The following is a 27,582-nucleotide window of genomic DNA, read 5'->3' as shown; positions in this document are numbered from 1 at the left end:
TATCCGCCGTATGTTGAAATGGGTTCGTGGCGTATTACTCGACGTTAATAAAATACAGATGCCACGTAAACACAACATAACATACGAGAAATGTGACGTCATATACAAATGCAAGCATTCGATTTGTCATGTCGTTTTGTAACTTGAATAAAAAACATTTGTATATAACTACTAGGGGTGCACCGAAAGTTCGGTTTGCCGAATTTATTCGACCGAAACCAAGGTTTTTATAATTATTCGGTTTCGGCCGAATATTTTTGCCAAATTCGGCCGAAACCGAAACTTTGTTACTGCATGTAACACTGATACGCAAAGTTTAGTACAGTTTAGAATCATTGTTCAAACTGTACTAGTTTGTTTTATTTGTTAATTGTCATCGAAATTGTCAACTTTAAGCAGTTGGTACAGCATTCTTTAAGTGCCAATAAAAGGCTGTATGATAGGATCAGATCCATTCAAGCACATGTTTTTCGGTGCATCATTATTAACTAATGTGTTAGCAGGTTTTTGAGCCGTACAGTGTGACGGAATGCGTTTTTGTAATTTCCACTGTCGATTGCTGGTATACTGTAAACGTACGTAATCGCTACAATTTGTTTGTGGAGTTATTTGCGAACCTTTAAGTTTAAGATTAACCTGCACGGCTTGAGAATTTGATGAATCACCTCGAACACGGTACTTTCCCAATATTGCTTGCACGCTCTGGTGGCTTTCTGCCTAAAAGTTCAAGACAGTCACGTTCACATAAGGAGCGTAAAATTGAACCTATTGCAAGTTGTGGATTATTTTCCCGTAGTATTTTTATTTATTTTGTAGCATCGAAGGATCATGGCATTCCGTGTAAGTTTGCTTGTACATTTTGTGCCTAGTATATACAATGTTTTTTTAGCAAGCTGTTGGTCAGCGTTTATCATAAAAAACCAATTAAAATGGTTTTAGTGAAAAAACTTACTTGTGTGTGATTTTTATGACGCAATCTTGACATTGCATGTATTTACAGCAGTGTTTCAAATGTATGTTACAGGTCTTAACCAGAGTAAACCAAGGCAGGGGAATTGTTCAGCTCATCAAAGTTCAGCCATGTGCTAGGTGGTATTTTGATCTTTGCAACAGTGGCAATGTAGTAATAGTGCACTTTCAATAAAATGATCTTTGGTAATGCATTTGCCATATGTTGTATGTACAAAAATTACATTAAAAAACTCAAGACCTCTGTTTGTTGTCCAAGTACATATAACCATAACAATCATTTAAGATGTTTGATAATGTTGTAGCGTTTCTGAAAATTTTGCTGTGCATATTTGCATGTGATTAACTATGAACAATGGATTAATCTTAAACAAACACATGAGATAGCGTCAGACTGTGAGCAAATGTTTACTCACACTTTTATGTTTCAGACTCACTTCTGCCTACTCAAGTAACTCTAATCACTTCCATGAAAGCTCCAGGTAATCAATATTTCAAATACCATGATTATGCTACTGTCCAGTAGTTCATGTACTTATTAGTGTTATTTTATTTTCAAGTGTTTTGTTATTAAATCTCTCTAACAGCTCTGCATTGTTTTAAAATATATTTTTGGCTTGGTTATAGTAAATATCTTTGGTAGATTTGTAGCTGTCAGTGCACAAATTACCTAAACAAATGACATTTTACCAAATCTAGATGGAAAAAAGCATCTCTTGCTGGTGCAGGAGCTCTTTCAGCCTATCTGCTCTATAAAGCTTTGCCCGATGAGTGGAAAATTAGAAATAGTACGATTGCCCATGCCAAGGTACTGTATGTCCTGGCATTGGTGCCAATTTCTTACCAGTGTATTCTGTTCTTGCACAGGCAATACCAGTTTACTCTGCAGATGATGTTGCAAAGCATTCAACAAAATCATCAGGGATTTGGGTTTCATATAAGGATGCTGTATATGACATTAGTGACTTTGTAGAGGGTCATCCTGGAGGTAATTTACCATTTTTTTACTGGGTAATAACTGTTTGGAAGGAACAACTTCAATATTGGCTTCTGACTTTAGGAGACAAAATTCTTCTTGGAGCTGGTGGTCCAATTGATGCCTTCTGGAACATGTATGCTGTCCACCAGACAGCAGAAGTTTTGGAAATATTAGAACAGTATAAGATTGGAACGCTGTCCAAGAAAGACCAGGTTGTCTTAACCATGCAATCATTATTGTGACATAAATTGAAGTTAAGTTATTCTCTAACTTCAACAAACTTGTCTGTGTTTTTCCCTAAATTGTTTAAACCGTTACGTTTTTATTGTTTGCTGTAACAAATAGAAACTATTAGCTATAAACAAAATACACATATTATGTATGTACAATATTCTGTATCATGTAAAGAGGTAATGTATAACAGTGGACCGATTGGCAGGCTATTCATTTAGCCCTGCTGATATAACAATTCCTAACAGACAGTGACAGGAAATACTCAGTCTGTATTTTAATGACATTTTTTTCTATGACAGAAAGCGCTTGACCTCAATGACCCTTTCGCCAACGAACCTTCTCGCCTGCCTGTTTTTAAAGTCAATTCGAAGAAGCCGTTTAACGCCGAACCGCCGCTGGAAGTGCTGACCGATAGTTATATCACGCCTAACGAACTCTTCTACGTACGCAACCACCTTCCAGTGCCGGCCATAGACCCCAAGACTTTCAGGTACGCGTTTTTAGCATGAACCAATGGACATCGAGCGTTTATATGTACGAATGTAACAGTGCAGTTTCATTTATAACGGTATATGGTTTTCAGTTTTTGGTAAAATAACAGTTGAACTTCACGATCTTAATCTATGTTGCTACCTCCAGGCTAGAGGTAAACGCTGGCCGCCGGACTATCAAGCTCTCGCTGGACGAACTGAAAAAACGCTATAAGCCCGTTACCATAACGACCACCATCCAGTGCGCTGGAAATCGCCGCGAAGAGATGTCAAACTTCAAAACGGTGAAAGGACTGTCCTGGGGCCCCTGCGCAATCGGCACGGCTAGATGGACCGGAGTAAGGTAAGCACGGGTGTATTGTGAGGAGAATAAGCATCACGTTGTAATGGATAGTGGTAATTGAAATCTATTTGGAATATGCAACGAAAGGTACCGAATGACTATTGTAGAGTACAAGAAATACACCCTAGCAACAATGCTGAAAGCCTTGGCTTGTGATTGAAACCTGTCGCTGCAGCGTAAGGTTTGAACCGAGCAATGTAAATATGCTCACCCGGTGTTCAATGCTGGTTCAGCAAACTCACACGTCTGGTTTGTTGCGCTATAAAGGTAACGTCGGTGGGCGACTGTTTGCTCTCATTTTAGCCTACGGTTGACCCGGTTCAAGTTTGTTGGGTGCCCTATCAGCACTTTTTAATAAATTCAAAAGAAACATCACAAGAACCGCGTCACGAAAACGCAATATTCGGTTAAAACAAATTGGGACAACCTTCTCGAGAACAATGTAGTATTGCAGGCAAATTTTTCAGTTAGGCCAAATTTGTTTCCAAACGCTTTAAAACCCGAGTTTCCAAGATTTTGGTGGTTACGCGTTACAACTACGTGTTTAATTATCCCCATGGCCAAATGACCATGCTATAAACATTTAGTTGTTTATCATAATGTTAAATAGATCTTATTACATAGAAAACATGTTTTCTTTGTTAAAGAAAAATACAATGCGGCTACAAGGTTTGGAAAACGTGTCCGATAACTGCTTATTGTGACATGTTTTTTCATATTGCTTGCGAACGTTCGCATATCGGTCACCGCATACACGTGGAACTCGTTTTAAATGGTCTGCGTCAGCACATAAATCCATTGCACACAGTTGAGCGACTGCTGTTGATACAACATGTCGTAATTTCGTTGTAAACGGCTCAACCTGGGCTGCAACGTCAAGTGGGTGGGACACAACGTTGTTTTGTTTTGTCTGCCCGTGTTTTTGGAAAAAGACGCAGGTTGCACCTGTTCTAAATGGAAATTGTTGTTTTTTTTAACCTTACGAATCACTTTGTGCTTGTATCCTTTCATAAACGTGATTCTCTCACGTGAGGCTACGTTTTAATTAGCGTGTACATAAACAGCCTGACCTAACGTTCGGAATAAGTTAAACATTTTCTTTCACTTCTTGGTAAACGCAGATAAAGGGTTTTAATTATAGTTGAAAGTTGCCTAGTACGTCTGTTGGTAATAAATATTTAACAGTGTGACTTTGCTTATCTCTGTTTGTGTGGGTTGCTCCTGTGCAGCCCCTTAAGTTCTGATGTGGTCACTGTGAAGAGGTAAAGCCTTTGTTAACATGTATGAAAATGATGCATTTCATCGGCCTTATATCTTTTGTCAAAACCTCTTTTGCATCTGGTTGTCTGATTGTATTGGACACACAAAAACGTTATCCAGTTTCTAGCTGTGAGAACTAACCTCCACCTTAACGACTTAAAATGTATCAGCTACCTTTCTCATGTAGACTCAGAGATATACTTTTGGATGCGGGCATTAACCCTAAGGATCCCAATGTGAAGCACATCCACTTCGATGGAAAGGACGACGACATTACCAAGGCTTGCTACGGGGGCTCGATACCAGTTGGCAAGGCAATGGCAGCGGATGGTGACGTCATCCTTGCTTATAAAATGAACGGCGTTGATATTCCAAGGTTTGCTTACACGTTGCTATTGTTGGGTAATGTGCAGTTGCACAAGTTCAGTCTGTTAACTTTGATACTACGATCAATTTATTTGCATGCTTAAAATAGGAAGGTTATCATTCATTTGTTTATTTATTGCTTATTGCTGAGGGTATTTGCATCAGACCTTTGTAGAGCAAAAGGCGCAGATTTTCGCTTGAATTTTGCGTTAAATTTCGCCGTATTAGCTATTACATAACTATCTTCGGTCGCCTACAGCGATATTAGGAAAAGGTCACGTTCGATCGTTGCGTAACAGCCAGTTTGTTATTATTGACGCGCACTTGAGATAACCGAGTGGACGAAACGTGCACGAGGGCTGTGTGTATTACGATTGACTGCAGTGCAGTGCAAAACGTTTTAATTGTTACAGTGTAGCAAATGTTCGCTTCAAATTTTTATTCTAGAAACTTGCTAATAATTTTCCCGTTTGTTACTATGGGTGGCCACGTGACAATATACTGCTGTCTAATGTGTGCTTTTGTTAATTAGTAAATAAATGTAGGCCCCAGTCCGAATATTTGCAATTTATAACCATTAGTATCGCAAACCTAATTCTGCAAATGAAAGGGTTTCCAAGAATTAACAATGTCGAGGGTAATTTTTTGACGAAATTTTTTTTACACAAGGGACCACGGTTACCCCGTCCGTGCGATTGTACCTGGGTACGTTGGGGCCCGAAACGTCAAGTGGGTCCACAAGGTATGCGTGAGTCACGAAGAAAGTCACTCCCATTGGCAACGCAACGACTACAAGGCCTTCTCTCCCAGCACCACGTTCGAAACGGCCAACTACAAGACCGCGCCTTCCATACAGGTATAGGCAACACGTGGTAGAAAATAGCGCCACAGCATATAAGAAGATTACTGATGACAACATGAATGTGTATATTTAATCAAGTCTTGGGTATGGGTAAAATAATGCCCCGAGATTAGAATATGTATAAGCTTATACGTTTACCGCACTCAAAACAACCTCGATTGCCGCCAGTGTGTGAGGTATTGCTATAGAATAATTGGGTTAATAGCGTCAAATATGCTGTCATTAAAATTTGATTAGTTTAAAATATTAACCTATCCAAGTTAATAATTATTTCCATTATAAGGAACAAAAACTAACAAACGGTGTAACCCCGTATACGAAAAAACTATACTGTGGTAAATTATAAACCTTGGTCAAACAGGAAATGCCAGTCATATCTGCCATCTCCTCACCAGCTGCCAACGCGACCGTCTACGATGAGCAAGGTCACGTGGAGGTCAAAGGTTACGCGTGGAGCGGTGGCGGAAGAGACATCGTCCGTGTCGACGTTTCTTCGGACGGCGGAAAGACCTGGCAGGTTTGACTGTTAAAGGGGCAGGGACAGTCGTAAGACGGCCTAGTTATCCCCATAGTTGTAGCAACACGTTACCCTAATTCGAACCCTGACTGGCACGCTCGAAAACTCGTTTAGGAGGCTAAACTGACAAAAGACGAACCGAATGCTGATGATTCAGCCCACTGCTGGTCGTGGACGTTGTGGAGTGCCGATGTTCCTGTAAAACCCGGTCAAAAGGTGGAGCTAGTGTGCAAGGTAATATATTCATGTTCCTGATATCGCGCTTTTAAAGGAAAGTGTTCCGTTTTTTATTTCGCGCTTTTAAAGGAAAGTGTCACGTTTTTTTAACGTTATGGTGATTTATATGCATGTGAAGCCCGGCTATAGCAACTACCCAGCTATAGCACTGGGGTTACTTCTTATATAATTATACCGCCTTATTTATGTAGGCCGTCGACTCCGCCTTCAACTGCCAGCCTGAAGGCATGGGAGCAATCTGGAATCTCCGTGGATTTCTGTCGTAAGTTTTCCATTGAGTTTGTTGTAGGAAGAAAATCTTTACTAACAGCATCCATAGTTTTGTGAAACAGTTGTTTGCGTGTTATTCGTTGTTTCGCGTCTGAAAACCACAGTTATGCGAACAAGTATTTTCAAAAACAGTAACTGTGTCTTCGTCCGTGTAATTGGGACCATACGTGAGTCATATATGCTTCATATTGTTTTGTCATTGGAATTACTGCGTGCATTCAAAGTATCAGCAAAGCAAAATCAAATATTACAGTGTGTAAACTACTGGAATATGCAAGAGAGAGCGAGCAGTTAAAGCACTAACATAGCTGTTTGCTCTTTTGCATTTTGCAGTCATTTGATTTTTTATTGCTTGCCCTCTCGTAAATTACATAGTGCTACAGCGTATTTTCCAAAACTATGGGACCTTTGAGTAAAGAATTTTTGATGACAGATCTGCTACCGACCAAGGGCGGATCCCAGAAATTTCCTTTTCTATATTCAAAGTGCAATATAACGCACTACTGAAGAATGACGATGGTGTGATAAATGAAAATCAATTTTAAGACAACCCTTTTATCTGCCACTGCAGGTTTTTTTTCAGTGTTGTGGCGTGTTCTATGGGGTCTGAATATGAAATTATACGCTCCACTGTCGACAAGTCTTTAAGCCGATTTTATTTTCAATTAAATAACCGTATGTCATTTTTATTTTTTTAGAAATGCATGGCATCGTGTGCCCGTCCAAATAGCCCATGAAGATTGATGCTCAGTCGCATTCCAGTTTGTTTGACCTTTTATCGTGTTTCAACCTTTTAGCTAGCTTTACGCGCAGCTGAAATGCTGTGAACTTGCTTGTCATTATTCATCGGTGCGATGCAAACTTCTCTATGCGTAATGTTCGAAGATTTTTCTTTTCATGCAACAAGACAGTGGAATTTTATGCCCAGTTATTTACGTGCATCACGTTTTTGTAATGGTAAAGGTGTGTTCTATCTGCGTATAGTATCGTTCAGTGGGTTTTAAGCAAACACAACGCACACTGCTGTAGTTACTAATGCAAATATGATTCAGGTGGTTTTTATTTCGTGTATGATCAACCAACAGTTACAAAAAACAATACTGTTTTCATTACACGTGTATGATTTCTATCTGCCTGGATTTATTGGATGCTTCTTCTCTAACAAAATAATAATTAACGAGGGTTGGGGAGGAACAATCAAAATACTTTGTCGAATAAAAACGTATCGCGCGCCCCTTTGATTATAGAAACATTTTCTTGTGATAATTACCAATTTAGATATTTCTGTTCTGTTCCTATCAACAATCGCGGGTTCCCTACCTATATCAAGACTGAAGTTCCACCTAGAATTAGATTCGTTTGTATGCAAACGCTTTGCTACGCTGTTTTCATTGCAATGGTGCTTTCGTGTGTGTCTTAAATGTGTACATGGTCGTGCTCTCTGTAAATAAAAGCCCAAATATGTATGGTCGTGTCGTCATAACCTTTTCGGCATTGCTTAAGCACTTTGACATCGCAACCGATTGCAGCCTCTTGCGTAACATCACCAAACAACGTCTTCGGGAAGCATAGTATCCTGTTAACCACGCATTTTGTGTAAACATAACCCCGAAATGTGTCCGCAATAATCGATCGTCTTCAGTTCGACGTGAATCACCTAACATCCTGTTTGCCAAATAACAACGATGCGCCAACGTTTATATCACCCTGCATCCTTGTTTTAGTGTTAATATGTACCTTATGTTTGAGATATATGTTAAAATGTAAGTTGAATAACATCACGTGACTGGACCAACCAATCAGCTTCCGAAAACCCAAGCATAAAAGCTCTGTGTGCACCTGTAAATTCGTTCTTTTAACTGAATCATATCAAGATCGAAATACTCTACAATTTAACCGAAGAAACCGTTATATACTGTTATGCCGAGCCTATTGAAATATATGAATACACTATTTATGCGAAGAACTTTCTGAGTCCTGATTAATTAACCAGACGAGGCAGAAAATATCAGAGAAATAAAACGTACAATTCAACGACTCACCAACACGTCGCGCCATTGTTAAACCTGTATGACCCCCATATTGTCGTTTACAGACGCACCAACATACCCATATAACTTATAAACTCACACGATTGTATTTTTCTTGTTTCAGCTTTTACAACAGGCAAACTTCATGTCATCGTGGACATCAACATTCTATAACGGAATATGTCGTTAGCTTTTCTTGATCTTTTTGCTATGAAAATTTTTGTAACATCTATGGTAGTGTTTCGATGAGGACGTTCTTTGGTTCCCCAATGTCTGCCGAGAAATGTTTTTGTACTTTGGGGTGCGCCGTATGTCAAAAAAGGTTTAAAAGCATTGGCCACTTTCTTTATCTAGCATTATTACAATGTAGTATTACCCGAAATAAGTGTTTTAAAAAGTTTAGTTAAAGAAAATAATAATATTAGGAAGTATCAGCCAGTTGTCCTTAATCACGTTACGGGTACAATTTCATAAATTAACTTGGATATTGATATCTACCCAATCTACCCATTAAATCGCTGGGTTTCTGACGTCCAATTGGTTTTCTTCTATTACTATGATAGATTTATGTCATCAGGTTAGACAACGTTCATGTGCGTTTTTATATGATTCCTAAAGTTGGTATTGGATAACCAAGATGGATATAAAACAGCTTTTTGCTTTACAAAGGTAAAAATTTGCCCAAATGTGGGAAATATGCGTTAAAAAATGCGTTTTGTTTAGTGTTGTTGGTCACAAAAAAATTGTATGAATATTTAATTAAAACGTTTATTTTTTTCCTTAGAATTGAAACCACCATTGGAGCCATTGTCATATTTCTGTATTTGCCATTGGGAAGTCTTCTGCTGCTTTTCCGATTGTTTTTGACGCTGAATTTATTATTTTCTCAACTCGTATTTAATGCACTCTGTTTACACAGCAATGCTGCTCGAAGGTTCGTTTTTATAAAGTAGTTATTTGTGAACTATGTACCTTTTTGTATTTCCCTATCTTGTAGAATTACTAAAAGACACAATCAAAATTTAAGTTTGACTTTATATTGACAGATTACTGGAAAAAATCATTCTAGCAGTTTTAGGAGTTTTTGTTGTTGAGAAGAAGTCAACTCTTCGTGACACCAAATCTATTGTGGTTGCCAACAATCTTTGTAGATGTGACCACTTGGTTCTTCCAGCTTTGTGCAATTATGTTTCTGTAAGATACACCTATAGGTTTATCATATATTATGCGATACAATACATCACAAGATTTGGTTGGTAGGATGGTAGCCTATCTAGACTAGTACACATTCCCAAATTGTTAGGTTTTCAACATAACCAAAATTTTTTTCAGCTGGACAAAAGTGCTCCTTCCAATGTACTAAAAGATTTGCTACGTTTTGAGAAATTACCAGAAAACAAAGAAGAAACATTAAAAATTATCAAAGTACTGCATGAAAACAAGCAGTCAGTGATATGTTTTCCACAACACCAACCAACAAACAACATTGGCCTCATGAAATTCATGTCAGTAACTTTTGTGATAGCCTGTGTTTTAACAAATATTGCATGTTTTGATCAGGTCGATAAAGACAATATTTTGTGCAAACCTTTGCATTTAACTTTAGTGTTGATGTGCAATGCCAAGCATTTATCAAATTATTGCATATTTTAGTGAATGGCCATTTTCATTGGGGGTTTCAGTCCAGCCTGTTGCTGTGCAAACCACAAGACTGCTACCTGTATCATGTGTAAGTATTTGAGGATGACTCAGCAATTTTGAACCATGACACAAGAGTATTTCCTTTTTATTAGAGCACCATCGACAGTACATGGTGGCAGGATCTTCTTTGGACATATTTTTCTCTTTGTACTGTTTACAACATCACGTACTTGCCACCAATTGCCATGCAATCTGATGAAGATGTTGCCGCCTTTGGTGAACGTGTGCGAAAGGTAAACCTCTAAAGTCATCATGCAAAATAAATAGTGCAGTTATGATCCAATATGAGTAAACAACATGTTGTTAAGCAAGTGGCTTTTAACCACAGTAGTATTCTTTTTTTTAATATGCTATTCACAGAATATTGGTAATTTTCATTGATATTATTGTTAGTTTGAATTTTTCCAAAGTGATATGCAGTGTAACTTGTTGACAATGAATTAATGCTATACTAATTTGTGTCAACTGGAAACTGTTAACATAGGTACATGCTTATTTTATAACTTTTTAACTCTGTCAGAGTGAATGGCCAGTGCAAATTTATGCTTAAAAAAAATTTTTTTGGTTACAGTCCATAGCTGGTGCTCTCGATGTCCCTTGCACTCATTTTACATCCGCAGATGTAAACGAATGTTTAAAACGTATGAGATTTGAAGCTAGAAAACCACAACAGCATTTGCATGGTAATGCTATTCATGTAGTAAATTTTCCGAAAAATTCTTTATACCAGTGCAATATTAGCTCTTATGTTTATTTAGTAGGTTATGTTAAAATGGGATTTGGCTGTGTAACTATATAATGAATGAGTATTTTGTACTGGTCTCATTTTAGAGGTTCCTATGGATAAATTAAATATAAATTAGACTTCAAAACCTGGGTGTCTTTTTTAAATTGTCTTTTTTTTTAAATAAATTGCGTGGTCTAGGTGTGCTTGACCATCGGACGACACAAATGGCCAAACAAGTGAAGGACATTTTACCACACGTACCACTTGCAGTTATAGTTACAGATATTGGTGAGAATTTTTACAGTTTTAGACCAAAAATTTTACCATGTGCTCTGACATATTTATGTTACTTTATTCGTTCAATGTCTAAGTCGTTGTTGTAGACCCATATTTACTGGGCACGTTTTTAAGGTATTATTCAACATACTAATTCAAAAAAATACTTTGGTCACAGAAAAAACACAATCAATAGACGTGACTGTTGCAAACATATTGGAAGGGGTTGTGAAATACGTTCCTGAACAACGAAAAGAACCCATAACTTCTACATCGTCGCCAAGTACTTCCAAGGTACTTGACTTTGACTCAAAGTTTACTTGCTTCACTATGTTTCTATTGTCAATCCTCTGACTTGTGTCGAAGGTCAAACCGTCACCCAGCGAGGGCCAAAAGTCGTTCAGTCGTAACCCCACGCATCGGCATTCGTCATTGCAGGAAAGGAAAGACGCCTTCATCAAAGAAGCTCGGGACGCTTATTTAAGGAAACATGCTGCAAAATAGCGTGCAATGGCAGTTTGAATCGTTTAGCGGAACTTCGTATTTATGGTGTGGTGTTGTCTTGAGGATCGTTAAAGACACATGTTAATAAAGATCTTTTCCCGGACGTTCGTGCCAGTTTCGATTGGTTTTCTTTCAAGTCAGAATTTTATTCAAGTTGTATTGGAATTTTTTTTGTATACACAGGTCCACGAAATTAATGTTTAGAAAATGTTCCTACATAGTATGCGGTGATGTGAAGCATCAAAGACAACAACAATAAAAATGGCTCAATGTAGGACAATAGGGCCGAACCCATAGGTTTTATATCATGAGAGGTACAGCATACTTTTACTTCTAAATGTTTAAACTTGTGTTTCTAAACCTGGTGTGTATTCCATCACCTACAGACATATTATGTCAACAATATTACCAGACACTGGTTCACAGGCTTCGCAGCCAAGGCATTGCATAAAGGGCCTGCGCAGTGGGGCGATCCCGCCTTGCTATGCGTAAGCATGGCATTACTTCTGCGTTACCAGACACTGGGCACAAATAAGTCAATATACACTAGGAGGCAGCGATAAACGTTTATTTAGAATAATATTCGCGAGTTGCAAAATACTACACAGCCATAAAAAAGTGGCAACATCCACAGCAAGTTCCCGAAAATCGGCGCGTTGTGTAATCAGTATTTGAATTTTTTGATGGTTCTACTCCAGTACTCGGACACGTAAAGACTTCTATCGCTAGATGCCGCCAGAGACCACGGATTTTGAAGACCGTCCGTCGCAGTTGCAATAAATCTAAAATATAATGCAAGGTCAGGTATTTTTGTGGATGTAAAATATTTCGAACTTTAATACCGGTCATTATCCTGTACCTTTGAAACTGCCAGTTTCTGTTAAACATCGCCACTCGGTGTCGCCCGTGATCGGCGACGAACAAATTGCCGCTGACGTCACAGCACACGCCTGCGGGATTCGAGAAGCTAACGGCGGGAGGAGGAGAGAAGGGAGTGTTCGGATTCGGAGGGGAACAGGTTGAAATGGAAGATATGTAGGAACCTTCGACGTCGAATATCTACACGAAACTCTTGTGAATATCATGCTATTGCTGCTGTATTTCTTCATTTTATCAGTTATGATTTTGAGGCCTAACAGTCTCATTTTCAATTCCAATGAAAACATATAGACATATACTCTATTTAATGGGCATATTGTGCTTACTCTGGTGGGAAAAGTTTAAGGCTGTGGAGTTGCTGCATTTACAACTGGCACAAAACACGTATGTTAACCAAAAGACGTAATTTACCTTGACATCATTATTTGCCCAGTCCGAGACGATAATGTTGCTGTTCGTGTGGTCGACCGCAACAAAATACGGAGTTTCAAGTCGGACGGTGAGGTCGGGTTTCGAACCCGTAACCTGCCCGCCTTCACCAGAGCTGTCTGGTGCTGCGTCGCCGCGGAAAATTCTTTCCAGACTACCGTCCGCAGAATGCACGGACACGCTCCTGAAAGAAGAGATCGTTTGTGAGTTGTTTCGCGCTTGTTAAAACACATAAGTGTGACTTACTTTTTCTCGATGTCTGTGACAACGATTTTGTCGTTCTTGACGTCATGCGCAACACCGCAGCATTTGCGGAAGCATCCAGCGCCGAGTTTTCTAAAAATAGCCGCTATCTTTAACGCTATATTGTATATTGCCAACCCATATTTGCATGAAAGTGTGTATGTTCATAATTCTAACCATCATGGAATTCCAACATAGGAATGCAACAGGGTTTAGAAGCTTCTTAAATTTTGATATTGTGTTTTACGTTTTATTTAAAGAAACAAAAGTAAATCTCACTTCGTTAGCTTCCCATTGGCTGTGAACTTGTACAGCGCATCCCCACAAGCCACCAGCAATTTGCCTTTCTTCGTCGACGTGGCGCTGATGGGATGCAAGGACTTCTGCCCGAATGCCTTCGTCTTGATTGAAAAAACCGGTGCCCCGTTTCCACCAAACGTAAATACCCTTTGGGCCTTTCAAACAACAAAACCGACGTTAAAAATTGTTGCAAATGTGTTGTGAAACCGCATACGTTGAAAAACAAGTTGTACCTTGTAGTCGGTCGCAATCACATGACCGTCAGGCGTGACGGCGAGCTTCGGCGCGGAACGGAATGACGTCACCTTACCGCCGACATGGAACGACTTCACAAACACATTGTCGTCGGATCCCATCGGGTAAAGTCCTTCGAACGACTTAGGGGTAGCCCCTTGTGCCAAAACCGGTACTCTCCCGCCATCGGTGCCGTTAATCACGTCCATGGTCGGCGCCGACGCAATAGTGTGAGTTAGTGACGCAACTGCGGCATCCGAGGTCGGGTCCGGGATCTGGTAGATGCCCAAGCGGGCCGGGTTCTCGGCCAGAGCGGCGACGGGCGACGTCGCCAGGTGCAGCAGAGAGTTGCAACTCCCAGAGGGTGAGGATAGCGCTCTCAAAGTCGAAATCCCGGGAGAGCCAGGAAGACTACGACGCCGATTTCGACCGCGTGATGCGGAAAGAGGGCGTTCTGGTGATGACGTCATTAATGATGACTTGGGGCTGTCCGAGTACGGCCGTGGACGGGCTGACGAGGTGGTAGATTCGTCCAACACTAAAGTTTGGACATTATTTGATATTTTTCTTTTCGAAAACAATTGTTTTTAACGAAGCATGTAATTAATACACACCGCGATCGGCGCTTTTGCTTCTGTTGTTCCTCCACCGAATGACGACCTTGCTTTTATTGGCCGCGTCGGATTTAGACGCATTTCTCGGGGCGCCCAGTTTTGCCTTTTCGCCGTCTTCGGGTTCGCTTACCCCATTTTTTCTCCTCGCGTCCTCGCCGCGAGGTGGGAATTTTCTCATCAAGTTAAGACTCGGGGATTCCGCCACCGCTGGAGGCGCAGGACGACTTGGTTGAGCTAAAGTTTAAGTTATGACAGTTCATTTTTCTGACGTTCAATCAAGCTATGTGTTACTAGGGGTGAAAACTAGGGTATAATTACTTTTAATTACAACTTTTCCTACATTGCAATTTAGCACAGGTTGACAAAAAACACTATCCAGCCATTAATTTATTACTTTTGTTGTTTAGAGTGTTTCTAACCTTTCTTTAAACCTTTCTTTCTAGCAACAGGACCCAGCTTGTAATACATTCCAGCCACCGCTTCCTCCTCGTCATCATCGCTCGTGAAGTCAAGTGTGTGTCCGCTTGATGTCGGGCGAGAGTCGTCCGATGGAGGCAGCACTGTCACGGAAAGAACATGTAACAAAATCAACACGGAAATTATGTTAAATCCGAAAGTCTTAGTTTCAAAATATTTGCTGCAATATGAGCACAGTTACCTTATTAATAAAGCTTTTATATATAGCTTAAAGAAATACAGCGCGAATTTTAGGTCATATAGCTTTGCCGACAAAGATGTGAGCACTTACAGGATCTCATATAACAGTAAGTTCCATCGTTATCAAGATCGCCATTTGAGTTTACAGCATTACTCCCCCTAGTGGTGTGCGTAAGAACATCTTCATCCACAAGATCGGGTGTCAAGTCGTCGGCATTACTTTGTATGGAGCCAATCAGCTTTTTGAGAACCGGTTTGATCCGGTCAAGAACAAAGCTTGATGATTGGTCGGCATTGACAGCAGGTACGATATTCCAATCTGAAATAGAGTTAAGTTATAACATCAGACGCAATTAAATAAAGAGCTACACCAATCATTTTTGAGTAATTGAAATGTAAAATATAAAGAATGCAAACGCGTACAAGCAACAAAAAAACATATTCTCGCAAAATAATACCGTAATGTTGATTAGTTTAAGAAACAGTCCGCTCACCTGTGCAGTTCTCCTTATCTTTGCTCATCCGGCACGCGGAAACGCGTGTGACAATGTCCTCTACGTCATCGCACGCCGATCTCAGCGACAGGATTTCCAGCGGTGTCCCGGATGTCAGCAATTGGTCGGATTTTTCTTTCAGCGTAGATATCCGGCATTGCAGCAGGGACACTTTGTCATTACACTCATCCTCGCTCGTGCTTAGAGCCTGCTTTCGCGATCTCGTGAGAGTTTTGATTAACTGAAAAGCGACATGAGGCGTCAAGCATACTAGCTTTGGAGGCCAAAATACGACGTAATGTTGCGGGGCACCGCAATATTCTTCTCTGTGTATGTTATCCTGAAGCGCCCGTCTACATAGAAATACTTAGTACGGCATCTGGTGCCATTTTTGTTTGGGTCTAAATAAACGGATGTGTAACGTCATACAAATTTGAAATTTTTCTATTTCTAACCTTTGTCAACTTATCCTCGTGCGCCTTGGCCGCCGCCATTATCGCCTTGGTGCGCTTCTGTACCTCATCCAGAGCATTCTTCTTTTCGCGTCTCGTCCTATCCCGACTCAGTCGCACGTTCGACAAAAAGGCATTCAGCTCCTCCTCTTTGGCTTCACTGGATGCGAGCAGTCGGACGACGCGGCTCTTCTGGTGGTTTACCGCATCTGTCCATTTTAAAAGAACTTACAACCATATACTTTATCGAGATCGTCGGAAATCCGTTTTTTAAAAGCCACGAAAAACTTTCGACAAAATACATATTCAATGTATATGTAATACCTTTGATGTCCACTTTCATATGAGTTTTGTGTTGATTTTCGATGCATTCGTGGCACACTGGAATCGAACAGTCCTCACAAAGCGAACGACAAATCTGCGAACGTCAAAATATAGGCACACTTGTTGCGTAAAATCCGCAAAACGTTATGATAGTGAAATAAAGACAAACCTCTTCTGGATGAGAAGAACAAAATATCTTTGCGCGTGACTGGATTTCTGCAGCGTAATTTCCAGATCGTAACTCTTTTAACGGGACAACCTATCAGCAAAAGCCAAATTTTAGGTATTTGTATTTGGTTACGCACTGCCAGTGCGAGTTTACCTTGTGTTTTCGAGTGAACTTAGTCTGGCAATGCACGAGGTTGCAGTCTCGGCAGAGGTAGTCGGTACAGTCAAGACAACGTGATACAGCGTATGCCTTTTCCGCCTGACAGTTGTCGCAAGTCAACCTGCTACCACTGAAACATACAGTGCAATAAAACAACCATAGCTGCATGGATACAACTTAAAACATAATTTGACCAGCAAACGTTTTGTCGTAACTAACATCTTACTTTGTGGAACGATATGGGACGAACTTTGCCAACAAAAACACGCATTACCGTTTGTTTCGGCTTGTTCCTACTCTGTCCAAGTCGTCGTTCGAAATAACAGATACATAAGACGTTCGTCTTTCATTTAAAGCGTCGATCAAACTCTGTAAAAATGCCAGCAATTTAAATCACACTATACATGCTGTGTAGTTTCAAAGTGACAACAGATTTTGCAACAACTTAACAAACTGCTTTACCTGTAGAAAGAAATTTTTCTTTAAGCTCAATAATCCAGTCTTTTTCGGAAGTGCAGTCCGTTGTCGGCACATAGGGCAATGGAGTGATCCTGACACTTTGGCAAGGCACTGACCAACGCACTCGCGGCAAAAAGAGTGCTGGCATTCGAGGGCCACTGGATCCGAGTAGATGTTAAGACATATTTGGCACGTCAAAAATTCGTCGTTCAACTTGGTGCGCAACTCCTTCGCGCCTGCCATTATTGAATCTTGCACTGACTGTTTTGCACCCAAAGACAAGAGATTGCGTTTACAAATTTTCTGCGATTGTGCTGAGTCCACCATAAACTATGCGATACAGCAGTGTTTTTCGAAGCTTATCACCATGGTTTTCAAAGCCTCTGCTTTTATACCCTAAAGTTCCGGAAGACAGAGGAAAACAGTAAATACGACAACCTTTTGTACCCAGAAAGTGGTTTACGTTGCCAAATTACGCACAGGAAAAAACCTTGTTTTGCAGTAAACAGATTACCTTTCTCAGTAGGGTTTGATCGACGAAGCGTGCTCAGCAAGCGTGACCAAAGCGATTGTCTTTTGGCTTCTGTGACCTCACTGATGCTCGAGGTGACGTAGTTCAACACGTGTTCCCAGAGTTCAAATTTAAACCGGAAAGTCGCACTCAACTTTTTTCGCCAAATACGGCGCAGATTATCCTGTTTTAAGGGTTGGATTTATGCATGCAAGTAGGTTGGTTTGCATTGCTGCCACATGATTGGTGCTTTTTTTAGCAAATTGCTTTTACTTACTGGGTTTTTGACGCAACGATTTTGCCGTTATCACGTGAACACAGCTTACAACTTATTAGTTTACAGTTCGCCAACGTACCCTGATCTTTACGAAAGCGAAAATACGAAAGTAACATAAATTTTAACCTCCTTTTTGCTCTTGAGTAAATACTATACGTTGCTTTCTGTGAACAAGCCCCACATGTTCCATTGCCAGTTGTTTATTCACGTTTACAAAATACAGGTTTAGGTACAAAAGACACCGAAAAACAGAAGACAATCACCAAAATTAAAAGACTGTCGGTGGGTGTTCGAGAATATACCCGACCGTGTTGTTCCACCTCATCTAAATAGCGGACAAATATGTTTTGGTTGTTTAAGGTTGAAATAAATACACGACACACAGGAGCCGTTTTACGGTAGCTTCAGAAATAACAAGTATGTTGTCATAACGACACAAAAACACCAAAACAACTTGTCGGACTTTTTTTTAGTTGCATGGAAGCTTTATGTATGAGCACATTGATAAATCACGATGACGGTTCGAAAGAAGAAAACGTTCAGCGAACAACTAAAAACGTTGAAAATAATTGCAAAAGGCGCCCGAAGGACAATGTAGGAAAAATACCCGGTCGGTTGTGACTTAAATTGTTTTCAATATTCCCTGCGTCGGTGACGTGTCGGCTCGCCAGTGTATTCGATCGCCATTTGTGGCTGCCGGTGGTGGGGATGGTAAGGTCTGTGTCGCTCAGGGTGGTAGCTGACCCCTCTTTGTTGGGGGGCACTGCGTATTCTCTGGTTCCATTCTCGGTCGAATTTCGTGGCATCGTCTGCGGACATACAGTTGATGGGAATGGTTTTAAGGAAAGGAAATTACGGCACGATTGTTACCAAATAAACTTAGATCCCCATCTTTACACAACACATCTACGATTTTGCTATGAAAGGCTCACGGTTTTAGTTTGACATGAAATAAGTAAGATTGTAATGCAACAACAGCAACATAAAAACCATAAGCGAATTTACATTTCATCAAACGTTAAAAGAACCTTCTAAGTTTACATGGTGAAGTCAATGTGTTTTAACAACTGCAACAAGATGGTTGGCTCACTTACATCCTTATATATACTATTATATAGCATTTGTCAGGCAAGTGTTCTAAACGAGAGTGTTTGCCCGGGGTACAAACACCCAAGTTAAAAAAACTCCTATTCTCAAACGCCCAGGCAGCGACTTCCGCTATGTGATGACTATACAAATTCGGAGAAACAAGGTGAACAAGGTTGTATCGTCTATAGTCATACCAGGCTGGACTGATGAGACCTTATAGGTCAAAACAGTGGCCATCTGTATGCAACTTAGAGTAAGCTATATACCCTAATAGTGTTTGCGGTTTTCCTTCTCCAAGAGTGTAATTTACAAAATCAGGCTGAAAGGACGATGTCATTTTTACCATCTCCTTTACTGATTTGCTAACATTTGACCAAAAGAGCAACCTGTTTGACTGTTGCACCTGCTATGTTGTGAAACATGAACATAAATAATCCCTTTCAATTAACATTTAAACAACACTGCCATGGTAGCCGTGGGCTATTTTTTTGTCATCGCGATCCACCACGCAAGCAATCGCCAAATAACTAAGCAAAGGCCCACGCGGCGCGTATTAATTATTCAGTCGGCGCAAAAACGTCCAACGTCGAACAAATGCGCAGCACCGTTACGTCACAAAGGTCTGTCCGCTCCCATGAGGTTTGCAACGGCGATTGCAATAATGCTTGGAAGTGGGTCAATTCGAAACAAAGCCAGTCCTAGCTTAAACATAGTAAAGCGTTGGCTGGGTGCTTTCAAAGCCCTCGCGCTAAGCTGGGCAGTGCCAGTAGTGCATTACAGTAACAGGTGTTGAAATACGCTAATACCAGCGATTTTCCCCTTTTGAATAGGATACAGTGTTAAACTAATTGGCAGATGGAAGATAAGTGGTGGCGCCCCCAGTTTTCCAGTCTATGTGTCAAGGTTGTTAAAAAAGGCACATGACATCATATCACATCCCTACCCAATTGTGGTCAATAAAAACATTAGCAGTGCCACAGTGTACATACATACAGGCTGGAACACAAAGCTACTAATGTAATATACCTTCTTCGATGTTGATAAACTCCTGGGATTCTTCGTTTTCTCCGGTTTTGCTGTTTTGGGATTTTTCAATGACATGAGCTCGCTCACCTTTCAGAAAATAAGTCCCATGTTAGGCAAAGTACATGCTAAACCACAACTAACCAAATTTGTCTTACAGCTTACAAGTATTTTTACAGTGTTTCAGTTCTGAACTGATTCCACAGCGTAAAGGCATTAACAGAATATCAATACATTAACTAAAGCATGAAGACATAGATATTTATAAGTAAATCTTGATTTTACCTATATGATGACCAATAGCCATTTTTTGCATTCCTGTTGTAGAGTTTCTTTCTGATTTTTGGGTTTCTTTTACCTACAAATTACAGCAGCCATGTAAAAGAAGCCTGGGTATCTACCATAATAAAAGGGGATACTTACCCCATTTGGTCCGACTTTAGTTGATGAAGAAGCTTGATAAACTTCTGGTTGGCCGGCGTCTCCACCGTAACTAATGGATGTAAAAGAAGAGTGGAAGGAAGAGCCAGGCATCTAAACACAAGAATGCATTATTGTCACAAACTCATAATACCAAGCAAAGTATGGTACGAAACATGTTAGCAAAGTATGGTAGGAAACATCATACACTGTTTAAGATAATAAGATAATTCAGAAATATTGTTTCCACAATAAAACTTGGGTGTCAGTTTCTTCCTCAGTTGGGTCTGTTTTTCAACAAAATTTGTTTACGACAAGAATAATTGCTGGGTATTTATGACATAAATACGTGTCACCAGTTAAATCAGGATTGGCAGGCCACAGTCCAACCAAACAACGCCTTTGGTGAATTTAGTCAGAAAAAACAAAATGTTTTGTTCGATTTTGTTCACCCCAGTTCCTGAATGCATCATCTGCATTTGTGATTGCATTCCACCCATCATTTGATCCATTCGAGAAAACATGTTGCCGTATCCCATTCCTCCGAACATTCCAAACGGGGTAAGTGCCATGTGTGGCTGAACAAAAATATGGTTTTATGTTATAATTATATATAGTGTACAAAAGAATACAGCTGGAATCAACAAAAATGGTTCATCAACTTCAAAATACATTGGAAAGTTTGTAATTTGCATGGACAAGCGGATGTTTTTTGTATGTTCATAGATAAAGTAATTGTTTTTTTTTACAGATTGTCGATAAAATTGCAAAAATTTATGAGCATAATTCATTGCAATTTTTTTACAATCAGGCAGTTGCTGACTTAATATACATTGTACATAGACCTCACATAAATTAGAACAAATTTATACCTCTGTATGTCTTCTGCCCGCTGATGTATAACTTCTGTGTAAACTTGGTGACATCATTGCGTGCATATCTTGAAATGGGTCCCTGCAAGGACAAAAACATAAGATATTAGTGCTGGTGGAAAAGTTGGAATTTATCACAAAGAGATTTGTTTTTTTATTTTAAGGAAGTTCAACAACAATATTCCAAACTTGTTAAACACCATGTTTAAACCCAAAACAACTTAAGTAAGGCAAAAAGGTCGCAAGGATACAACATTTTAGAAAAAGCACAACAAAAGGACAACAAACAAAACCATATGGTCTGTAATATCAAAGGGTGGTTTATTGTACACCAACACAATGTTAATGTTGACATGTTATGGGTAGTCAATACATACAAAATATTAAATAGAGGTTTATCATTTCAAAAACTACAGAAAATGTTGCCAAATTAAAAGAAAATCAATAACTTACTGAAAAAACGGATCATCAGAAAATCCAGGACGAAACATTTTGGCAGTCAATAAGTTATGTTACTTGTTAAAATAAAGAAGATTCTTGTGAATAAACAATAGAAGAATTTCAAGACGTTTTTTCATAAATTAACAGTTTTTACTGGGGGACACATAAGCACAAGGACATACAAGTTCCGAATTCGCATTTCATATTTAACCGTTATGATCACAACGCGAAAAACATCCCTGGTGTCTCATTTACGCAACAGCTTGAAATCTTGCATACGTAATAGCGCAATGTAACAATAATCCAACTTCTTTCTTTCTTTGTGACTGCGTCAAGCGCATTCTTTTCCTTCAGTTCAGCCTAAACAAAATAAAAAAATGATTTCTATGGTTTCTTATTTATTTGGCATTGGGCATTCTTGTTGGCAGGTTTGGACGTCTGAAACTCCAGGGCGTTTGCCAATGGTGGGGTGAAAAAAAATTACTAACATGCGAAACTATGCTTCCCAAATATCATTTTTTTATTCAGTTTTTAATGATGTCCACTAATGTGCCAAAATGTTTAAAACATTATTCAACGTGTGCTTGGTCATACAATAAATATGCATTTTTTAGTCAAATTATTTCGTGTGGAAGTTGCTTTCGTGTGTTGTATTCGTAATGCTATTGTGTACGGATAACACGAACTTTACAAATCCCGTAAGGCGCTTTTCCAGCGTATGAGCCTCGATAACAGCACCCGAACAAAGTACCAATTGTTTTATATCAGTGGATCTTGACCGGTGGAAAATCATAGAGTTGTAGATGGGTAATTAGTCGGCACTAAAATATACAAAGTAGTCGGAGGAGAAACATTATGTTCTGTATTCACTGTGTGTCGTATACTTTTCGGCAATTGCTGGTCATGCCATGCGGTTGGAAAATTTCAATAACAGTAAAATTGGAGTAATTAAATTCTTAAAATTATATACATGGGAACTAAGGCGTCCGTTTAAAACAAGTAGAAAATGAGATAGGTTAGGAACCTTTGTTCTATATCTTCTCGTCCTCGTAATAAATTCAGTCCTGCAATAGAATTCTGGGATATATTGTATTCACAATCTCCACGATTGGCTTAGCTTGTAAGACGTCAGCACGAAGGAACATAGCGTTAATTTCAACAGAATCATAGGCTGTTTTACAATGTTTATTCCGCAATAGAATACATTTGCAGACACACACGACTATTTATGCTTGAACTATAGGAAGCTGATTAGTTGATTTAGTCACGTGATGTTATAAAACACCTGCGATAAAAAGGAAGGTAAGCAAGTTTGCAAAGACCATCTCTGCAATTCTGCAAACGTTGTTACATACCATTCTTTCAGGGTTATCTGAGGTGCTGCTACGCATCAAGGCTGAGATTAAATTAAGTTTTATTTTTGAAATAAGATGTAAATGTTTTCGAAATACATAAAATATGTGCGAAGAAAGTTGATCAGAAGTTTTGTATCAAATAATTGATTGTTTTTCAATAATTGGCAATTTTTTGGTTTACCACATTTTGTGGCCAGGCTTGTCAAAAAGGCACACAGTTGTTTATGAATTGTGCAACACTGCATCCACTTTTATTTATTTTTTTTTTTTTTAATCAAGGGAGTACTTCCATCTTCAGTCTTTCTTGTTGTTATTTTCTGTAGTAGGTTCTTTATCTGTGCAGTAACATCACTCAATGTAGTTTTTAGATAAAGATCATAAAAAAACAATGCAAATTTGTGTCATATTAACAGAAAACAGTTTTAGTTTTGCAATAACTTTACTGAAAGATTAAATACAAACTTGTTGGTCTTATGGACAGGTTCTCATCTGGTGGAAAGCTGAACATTAAAGAAACTGCAGCACAGGCCAATACTAAAACACAGAATGAAAATTTTTAGTTTCCGGTGACGTTTGTCCGATAATGTCTATCATGTTTCATGGTAAAAACATTACATGAAAATGCTGGTAAAGGGGCACTATATTATCTATTTTGTTTTCACAAAATGGTTTCTTCCATTCTAATTATAAAATACCTATGTGAAATTGAAATAAAGTGCATTACTACTTTGCATAGATGTATACAGCAAGGTGGCAATTATTTTTTTTTTAAGATGTATGTGCATCTTGACTTGTACAATTGTTATTAAAACATAAACACAATTCAACCTAATACAGACAGTAGAGTTAGTTGCAAATTTGCCAGGAATTGTTAAGTACTGTTTTACATTTTAAATATACGTAACATGTTTGCAATGTAGCAATGGTCTGAAACAGGAGAGAACATACCAATGCTTATTGTCATTCCAGGTAAAGGCATGATGCGTCCCATCCGCGTTACATGCGCAACATAGGCTGCTCCTGTAAGGCAAGTACCACTCGCTATGATTTCGCATTCGCGACAAACCGGCTTTCTTCTCTTAACATGGCGCGGATCGTCCCAACGAATCGTTTCCCAAATTCCTTCCAATATATCGGACAAGGAAGGCATTGTTAAGTTTCCTGTCTTGAGTTTTTAAGGTTCCACTTACAGATTTACAGAACTTTTTTCAGGGGAATACCCCTTTCTCATAGAAATAAAATACATTCATTAGTCATATGGAATACATGATTTGCACCAACGCCAATGCGCATGCGCGAGAATCGGGGTCATAGGTTAAGTTGTGCTACGCGCGTTTTGTTGTGTAGAAAATGATAGGACTTGGTTGGTAAATGTGAAGTATAACAACGGTTCTGGGGTGTTTTTAATTTTTTTTGTAGCAAAATGGAAAACAAAGACCCTAAGTATGACATAGGCGTTGCGGACGTGGATAGTTGGGAGTTTGCGCGAACATTGTAAGCTGTTTGGTTTGCAAACCAATAACAAAACAAAGTCGGAACATATTGGTCTTTTCCTCAGATGTTATGGGTGTAAAATTAAGTTGTTAAAACCAGCAAGGGAAGTAGCCTACATAAGTATTTTATGTTTTTCTGAAAAAGAGCAACTCCTTGACCCATGTGATGGCATTGCAAAGGACAATCTGCTGTGTCTAAATGAAAACGATGTCGATTTACGTGGGCAAAAAGCTCCTAAATGTCAACCTATAAGCAGAGCATTTGAATACCTGGAGTCTCATTATATTAAACCTTAAAAATGCTGCCTATTGCTTGAGTACTGATTTTTCGCATCCAAAAGTGTACACCATCCAAAAGATTCTCCTTGCGTTAGACCATGTGGAGAAATTTTGCGGGCATTCTGCATCTGTACAGGTAAGTTGTTTGGGTAGTCCTATTAATTGTGAAGTAGCCTAAAATAGAAAATCAATATATGCCTTGAAACCAGCATTTTTTTAGATTAAATCAAAACTGCAATCACATTGCAGCATCGAGCCGAAGCTACAGCAACAAAATTAAGAGAAATCGTGCACTTCACTTCTCTTTCAGAGGAATGTATCGAACTCAAATTTTATAGGTTCATTGAAAGCTAAAGAAATAGATTTCTAGCAATCTGGCTTAGACAAAACAAGTGATTATTTTTATATATTTAAATGCACATTGTTAAACTGCCCTTTTTATGTTGTACTTTGTTCAATGCCTTTGTTTGTTCCTTTCAGTTTACTGTCATATTACCTCGTGTAATTGAAAATTCTTGTGTTCACACCGTGGTCCTGATTTATTAATGTTATGTGCAAACATTTGTATTAACACTTAAGTACGTTTCTTTGTGACAAAAACTTTTAAGTAAGCAACAACTTAAATAAATCATGTGAACAATATTTCTTCTGACTAAATAGTTCTGTTAGATTACACATATCATGGCAATATCAGCAACAAAATAAAAAACATTTTCAACATATATACGATGATCGGCCAATTGTTTAGTTTTCCGGACTTCCTACCATGGCTTCAATAAATCACAATGTCTGACAAGCAACTCCTCACAAATGTGAAAAATCCTGTCAGCCATCACAAAGTCGCCAAACAGTGGTGTGTCGACTGCCTCTTCCATCAGAAACAAAATTTGCAATTACATTTTTAGGAGTTTCTGTACAGTCAATAATGTATTAACTTTGTTGTAAAGAGGTTTATGAAAAGGCTCGGATAGGTCAACATTCAAGTCAATACTATGACTTTTTAGTTGCCTCAAAATAAATTTTGTTAATGCTGTAATGATTCTTGAAACCGATGAGCAAGAAATGCCAAATCTCAGTGTTAAACATTTTTCCAACAGTTCAAATCAAAATCTCATGAATGTCATCACCAACTCATCATCAAATAACAGACATATGCAGATTTGTTTGCTTCTTGTTGCATTGAAGTTTGAATCTTTCCAGTAATTCATCCCAACAGATCTCTTATCTAGTAACTTGAAAAAATTCATTTTTTTTCAATTTTAACAGCTCAAAAGATGTCAGAAAGTTAAATTCACATCGACATCATTGCAATACATTTGTTTTCGGTTTAATAAGTTCACTTACATCTGTGTAAATTAGGAACTGCATTTTGTGTTGTTGGCCTGCCTTTAACAAAGTGTTGTTTGGAGCAATTGTGAGTCAATTTGCGTTTTTTCACGACCTTCACAAAATTCACCCATCGATCATGATCTTCTTTATGTTTTGAATTCGTTGGAAACGGGTGAAGCACGAATGGAGAATCACATACGCACCGCGGCACCGACTACATTCAAGATTGCATTCATGAATTTCACCATGTCATTGTTTAGATCTCCACCGACGCAGTTTTCTTCGATTGTTACTGCAACCAATTACGCAACATCCAAGTCCTGACATTCAGTTTAGAATCAAAGCCGTATAACAAACAAAATAAGTGATTATTTCCAAAACTTCCTATCACACCAAACAGCATTTCGCTCGCGTAGCACAACTTAACCCCTGACCCCGACCTGACACTAGAGGCGCTGTTTTGGTGCAAATCATGTATTGTTTTCGGATGGTTCATTAATCGCGATAAGGCAGTGATTGTAATATTTTCTGAAAGATATAAACATGCTTAGATTATCACCATCATAATTTCTTAGGGACGCAACCTTTGAACTTCAGCAATCTTTTATTGCTTGTTTATTCGACGTGCAAGGTCTTTTGGTTGTGTGCAGGGCGTGTTTAAAATATGACAGGGCTCTTGTGGTAGAAACTCCTAGTTTCAAAACAAACAATAATATTTATTGAAATATTGTTGATATTCATGGGCCCTAAATGCACTGTACCGGCAAAACATCCTTTTGAAGGGATCTAAGATATGGATATACAACATAACGTAAACACAACATAACATACGAGAAATGTGACGTCAGATACAGCATTTCCAGGTTAATAACATTTGTTTTGTGTTGTTTGTACAAAAACCGACTGTGTTCAGCAATGTATATTTGATATATTCTGAAAGCAAATTGGTTTTAACTCTGACTGCTTGTGTTAATTCGGCTATACTTTTGTCAATAGATAGCATTTTAGTATATCTTGCAGTTGCAGAAAAGAACTAGTAGATCCAGCAATTTGTTTTGTGTAGGTCCTACAGGAACTAACCAATAAAAAAATTTAGTGAAATACTATTCTTTGATTGAATGTTCTGCATAGGACATCTCCAGATATGTGTTTTTTATGTTGTTTGCTGACACAACAACAACTCAATTTTTTGCTACTCCCAAGATGTCGCCATAGGACCGCGGGCCAAGTAAGATCACCGGACGGGCAATTGGCGGGCAAAATCGCGCTCGATCATATACCAAGTAAAAAAAAACTGATAGGGATTCTTGCTCA

At 38.9% G+C, this 27,582-nt stretch overlaps 5 protein-coding genes across 5 annotated transcripts; 2 read left to right on the top strand and 3 right to left on the bottom strand.

Moving 5' to 3' along the window:
- Positions 1 to 704: 704 nt before the first annotated feature.
- LOC145902124 (sulfite oxidase-like) lies at positions 705 to 7,994 on the top strand. The gene is made up of 14 exons (XM_082989992.1): positions 705 to 840; positions 1,025 to 1,089; positions 1,401 to 1,451; positions 1,669 to 1,777; positions 1,837 to 1,957; positions 2,030 to 2,160; positions 2,482 to 2,672; positions 2,822 to 3,016; positions 4,464 to 4,652; positions 5,312 to 5,498; positions 5,866 to 6,021; positions 6,136 to 6,255; positions 6,450 to 6,520; positions 7,227 to 7,994. Exons 1-14 carry the CDS (start codon positions 829 to 831, stop codon positions 7,270 to 7,272), a joined length of 1,644 nt encoding a protein of 547 aa, XP_082846118.1. The 5' UTR covers positions 705 to 828; the 3' UTR covers positions 7,273 to 7,994.
- Positions 7,995 to 9,089: 1,095 nt separating this feature from the next.
- Positions 9,090 to 11,862, top strand: LOC145901521 (lipid droplet-regulating VLDL assembly factor AUP1-like). The gene is made up of 10 exons (XM_082989241.1): positions 9,090 to 9,227; positions 9,343 to 9,492; positions 9,605 to 9,752; positions 9,891 to 10,063; positions 10,212 to 10,287; positions 10,352 to 10,492; positions 10,831 to 10,942; positions 11,185 to 11,274; positions 11,441 to 11,556; positions 11,629 to 11,862. The coding sequence occupies exons 1-10, from the start codon at positions 9,196 to 9,198 to the stop codon at positions 11,764 to 11,766; spliced, it is 1,176 nt and encodes a 391-aa protein (XP_082845367.1). The 5' UTR covers positions 9,090 to 9,195; the 3' UTR covers positions 11,767 to 11,862.
- A 451-nt stretch (positions 11,863 to 12,313) lies between these two features.
- On the bottom strand, positions 12,314 to 17,615 carry LOC145902164 (uncharacterized). Its single transcript, XM_082990036.1, has 16 exons — positions 17,183 to 17,615; positions 16,995 to 17,089; positions 16,715 to 16,850; positions 16,562 to 16,651; positions 16,393 to 16,486; positions 16,072 to 16,277; positions 15,617 to 15,857; positions 15,214 to 15,441; positions 14,885 to 15,025; positions 14,466 to 14,699; positions 13,851 to 14,389; positions 13,597 to 13,772; positions 13,321 to 13,410; positions 13,057 to 13,258; positions 12,626 to 12,825; positions 12,314 to 12,548 (listed from the first exon to the last, which is right to left on the bottom strand). The coding sequence occupies exons 1-16, from the start codon at positions 17,504 to 17,506 to the stop codon at positions 12,431 to 12,433; spliced, it is 3,114 nt and encodes a 1,037-aa protein (XP_082846162.1). The 5' UTR covers positions 17,507 to 17,615; the 3' UTR covers positions 12,314 to 12,430.
- Positions 17,616 to 18,151: 536 nt separating this feature from the next.
- Positions 18,152 to 21,978, bottom strand: LOC145902163 (myeloid leukemia factor 1-like). The gene is made up of 7 exons (XM_082990035.1): positions 21,825 to 21,978; positions 21,372 to 21,453; positions 20,952 to 21,077; positions 20,503 to 20,613; positions 20,365 to 20,437; positions 20,083 to 20,169; positions 18,152 to 18,776 (listed from the first exon to the last, which is right to left on the bottom strand). The coding sequence occupies exons 1-7, from the start codon at positions 21,860 to 21,862 to the stop codon at positions 18,601 to 18,603; spliced, it is 693 nt and encodes a 230-aa protein (XP_082846161.1). The 5' UTR covers positions 21,863 to 21,978; the 3' UTR covers positions 18,152 to 18,600.
- Positions 21,979 to 22,974: 996 nt separating this feature from the next.
- LOC145903549 (uncharacterized) lies at positions 22,975 to 24,370 on the bottom strand. Its single transcript, XM_082991637.1, has 3 exons — positions 24,116 to 24,370; positions 23,630 to 23,701; positions 22,975 to 23,502 (listed from the first exon to the last, which is right to left on the bottom strand). Exons 1-3 carry the CDS (start codon positions 24,315 to 24,317, stop codon positions 23,462 to 23,464), a joined length of 315 nt encoding a protein of 104 aa, XP_082847763.1. The 5' UTR covers positions 24,318 to 24,370; the 3' UTR covers positions 22,975 to 23,461.
- Between the last annotated feature and the right edge of the window lie 3,212 nt (positions 24,371 to 27,582).

This window comes from Ascidia mentula, chromosome 5, assembly GCF_947561715.1.
Source record: "Ascidia mentula chromosome 5, kaAscMent1.1, whole genome shotgun sequence".
NCBI classification, from domain to species: Eukaryota; Metazoa; Chordata; class Ascidiacea; order Phlebobranchia; family Ascidiidae; genus Ascidia; species Ascidia mentula.
This window is presented reverse-complemented; position numbering and strand designations above follow the sequence as displayed.

Coding starts and splice junctions, on each gene's coding strand:
- LOC145902124 (XM_082989992.1), top strand. Junction 2,161..2,481: donor CGCTGTCCAAGAAAGACCAG/GTTGTCTTAACC, acceptor TTTCTATGACAG/AAAGCGCTTGACCTCAATGA. Junction 6,521..7,226: donor AATCTCCGTGGATTTCTGTC/GTAAGTTTTCCA, acceptor TTATTTTTTTAG/AAATGCATGGCATCGTGTGC.
- LOC145901521 (XM_082989241.1), top strand. CDS start 9,196: ATGGATATAAAACAGCTTTTTGCTTTACAAAG. Junction 9,228..9,342: donor CAGCTTTTTGCTTTACAAAG/GTAAAAATTTGC, acceptor TTTTTTCCTTAG/AATTGAAACCACCATTGGAG. Junction 10,943..11,184: donor ACCACAACAGCATTTGCATG/GTAATGCTATTC, acceptor TGCGTGGTCTAG/GTGTGCTTGACCATCGGACG.
- LOC145903549 (XM_082991637.1), bottom strand. CDS start 24,317: ATGCCTTCCTTGTCCGATATATTGGAAGGAATTTGGGAAACGATTCGT. Junction 23,702..24,115: donor TGGAATGACAATAAGCATTG/GTATGTTCTCTC, acceptor TCTGTGTTTTAG/TATTGGCCTGTGCTGCAGTT. Junction 23,503..23,629: donor CCTGTCCATAAGACCAACAA/GTTTGTATTTAA, acceptor GTTACTGCACAG/ATAAAGAACCTACTACAGAA.
- LOC145902163 (XM_082990035.1), bottom strand. CDS start 21,862: ATGTTTCGTCCTGGATTTTCTGATGATCCGTTTTTTCA. Junction 21,454..21,824: donor TCTGATGATCCGTTTTTTCA/GTAAGTTATTGA, acceptor TTGTCCTTGCAG/GGACCCATTTCAAGATATGC. Junction 21,078..21,371: donor CGGGCAGAAGACATACAGAG/GTATAAATTTGT, acceptor ATTTTTGTTCAG/CCACACATGGCACTTACCCC.
- LOC145902164 (XM_082990036.1), bottom strand. CDS start 17,506: ATGGTGGACTCAGCACAATCGCAGAAAATTTGTAAACGCAATCTCTTG. Junction 16,851..16,994: donor GGAACAAGCCGAAACAAACG/GTAATGCGTGTT, acceptor TGTATGTTTCAG/TGGTAGCAGGTTGACTTGCG. Junction 13,773..13,850: donor TGATTGCGACCGACTACAAG/GTACAACTTGTT, acceptor GTTGTTTGAAAG/GCCCAAAGGGTATTTACGTT.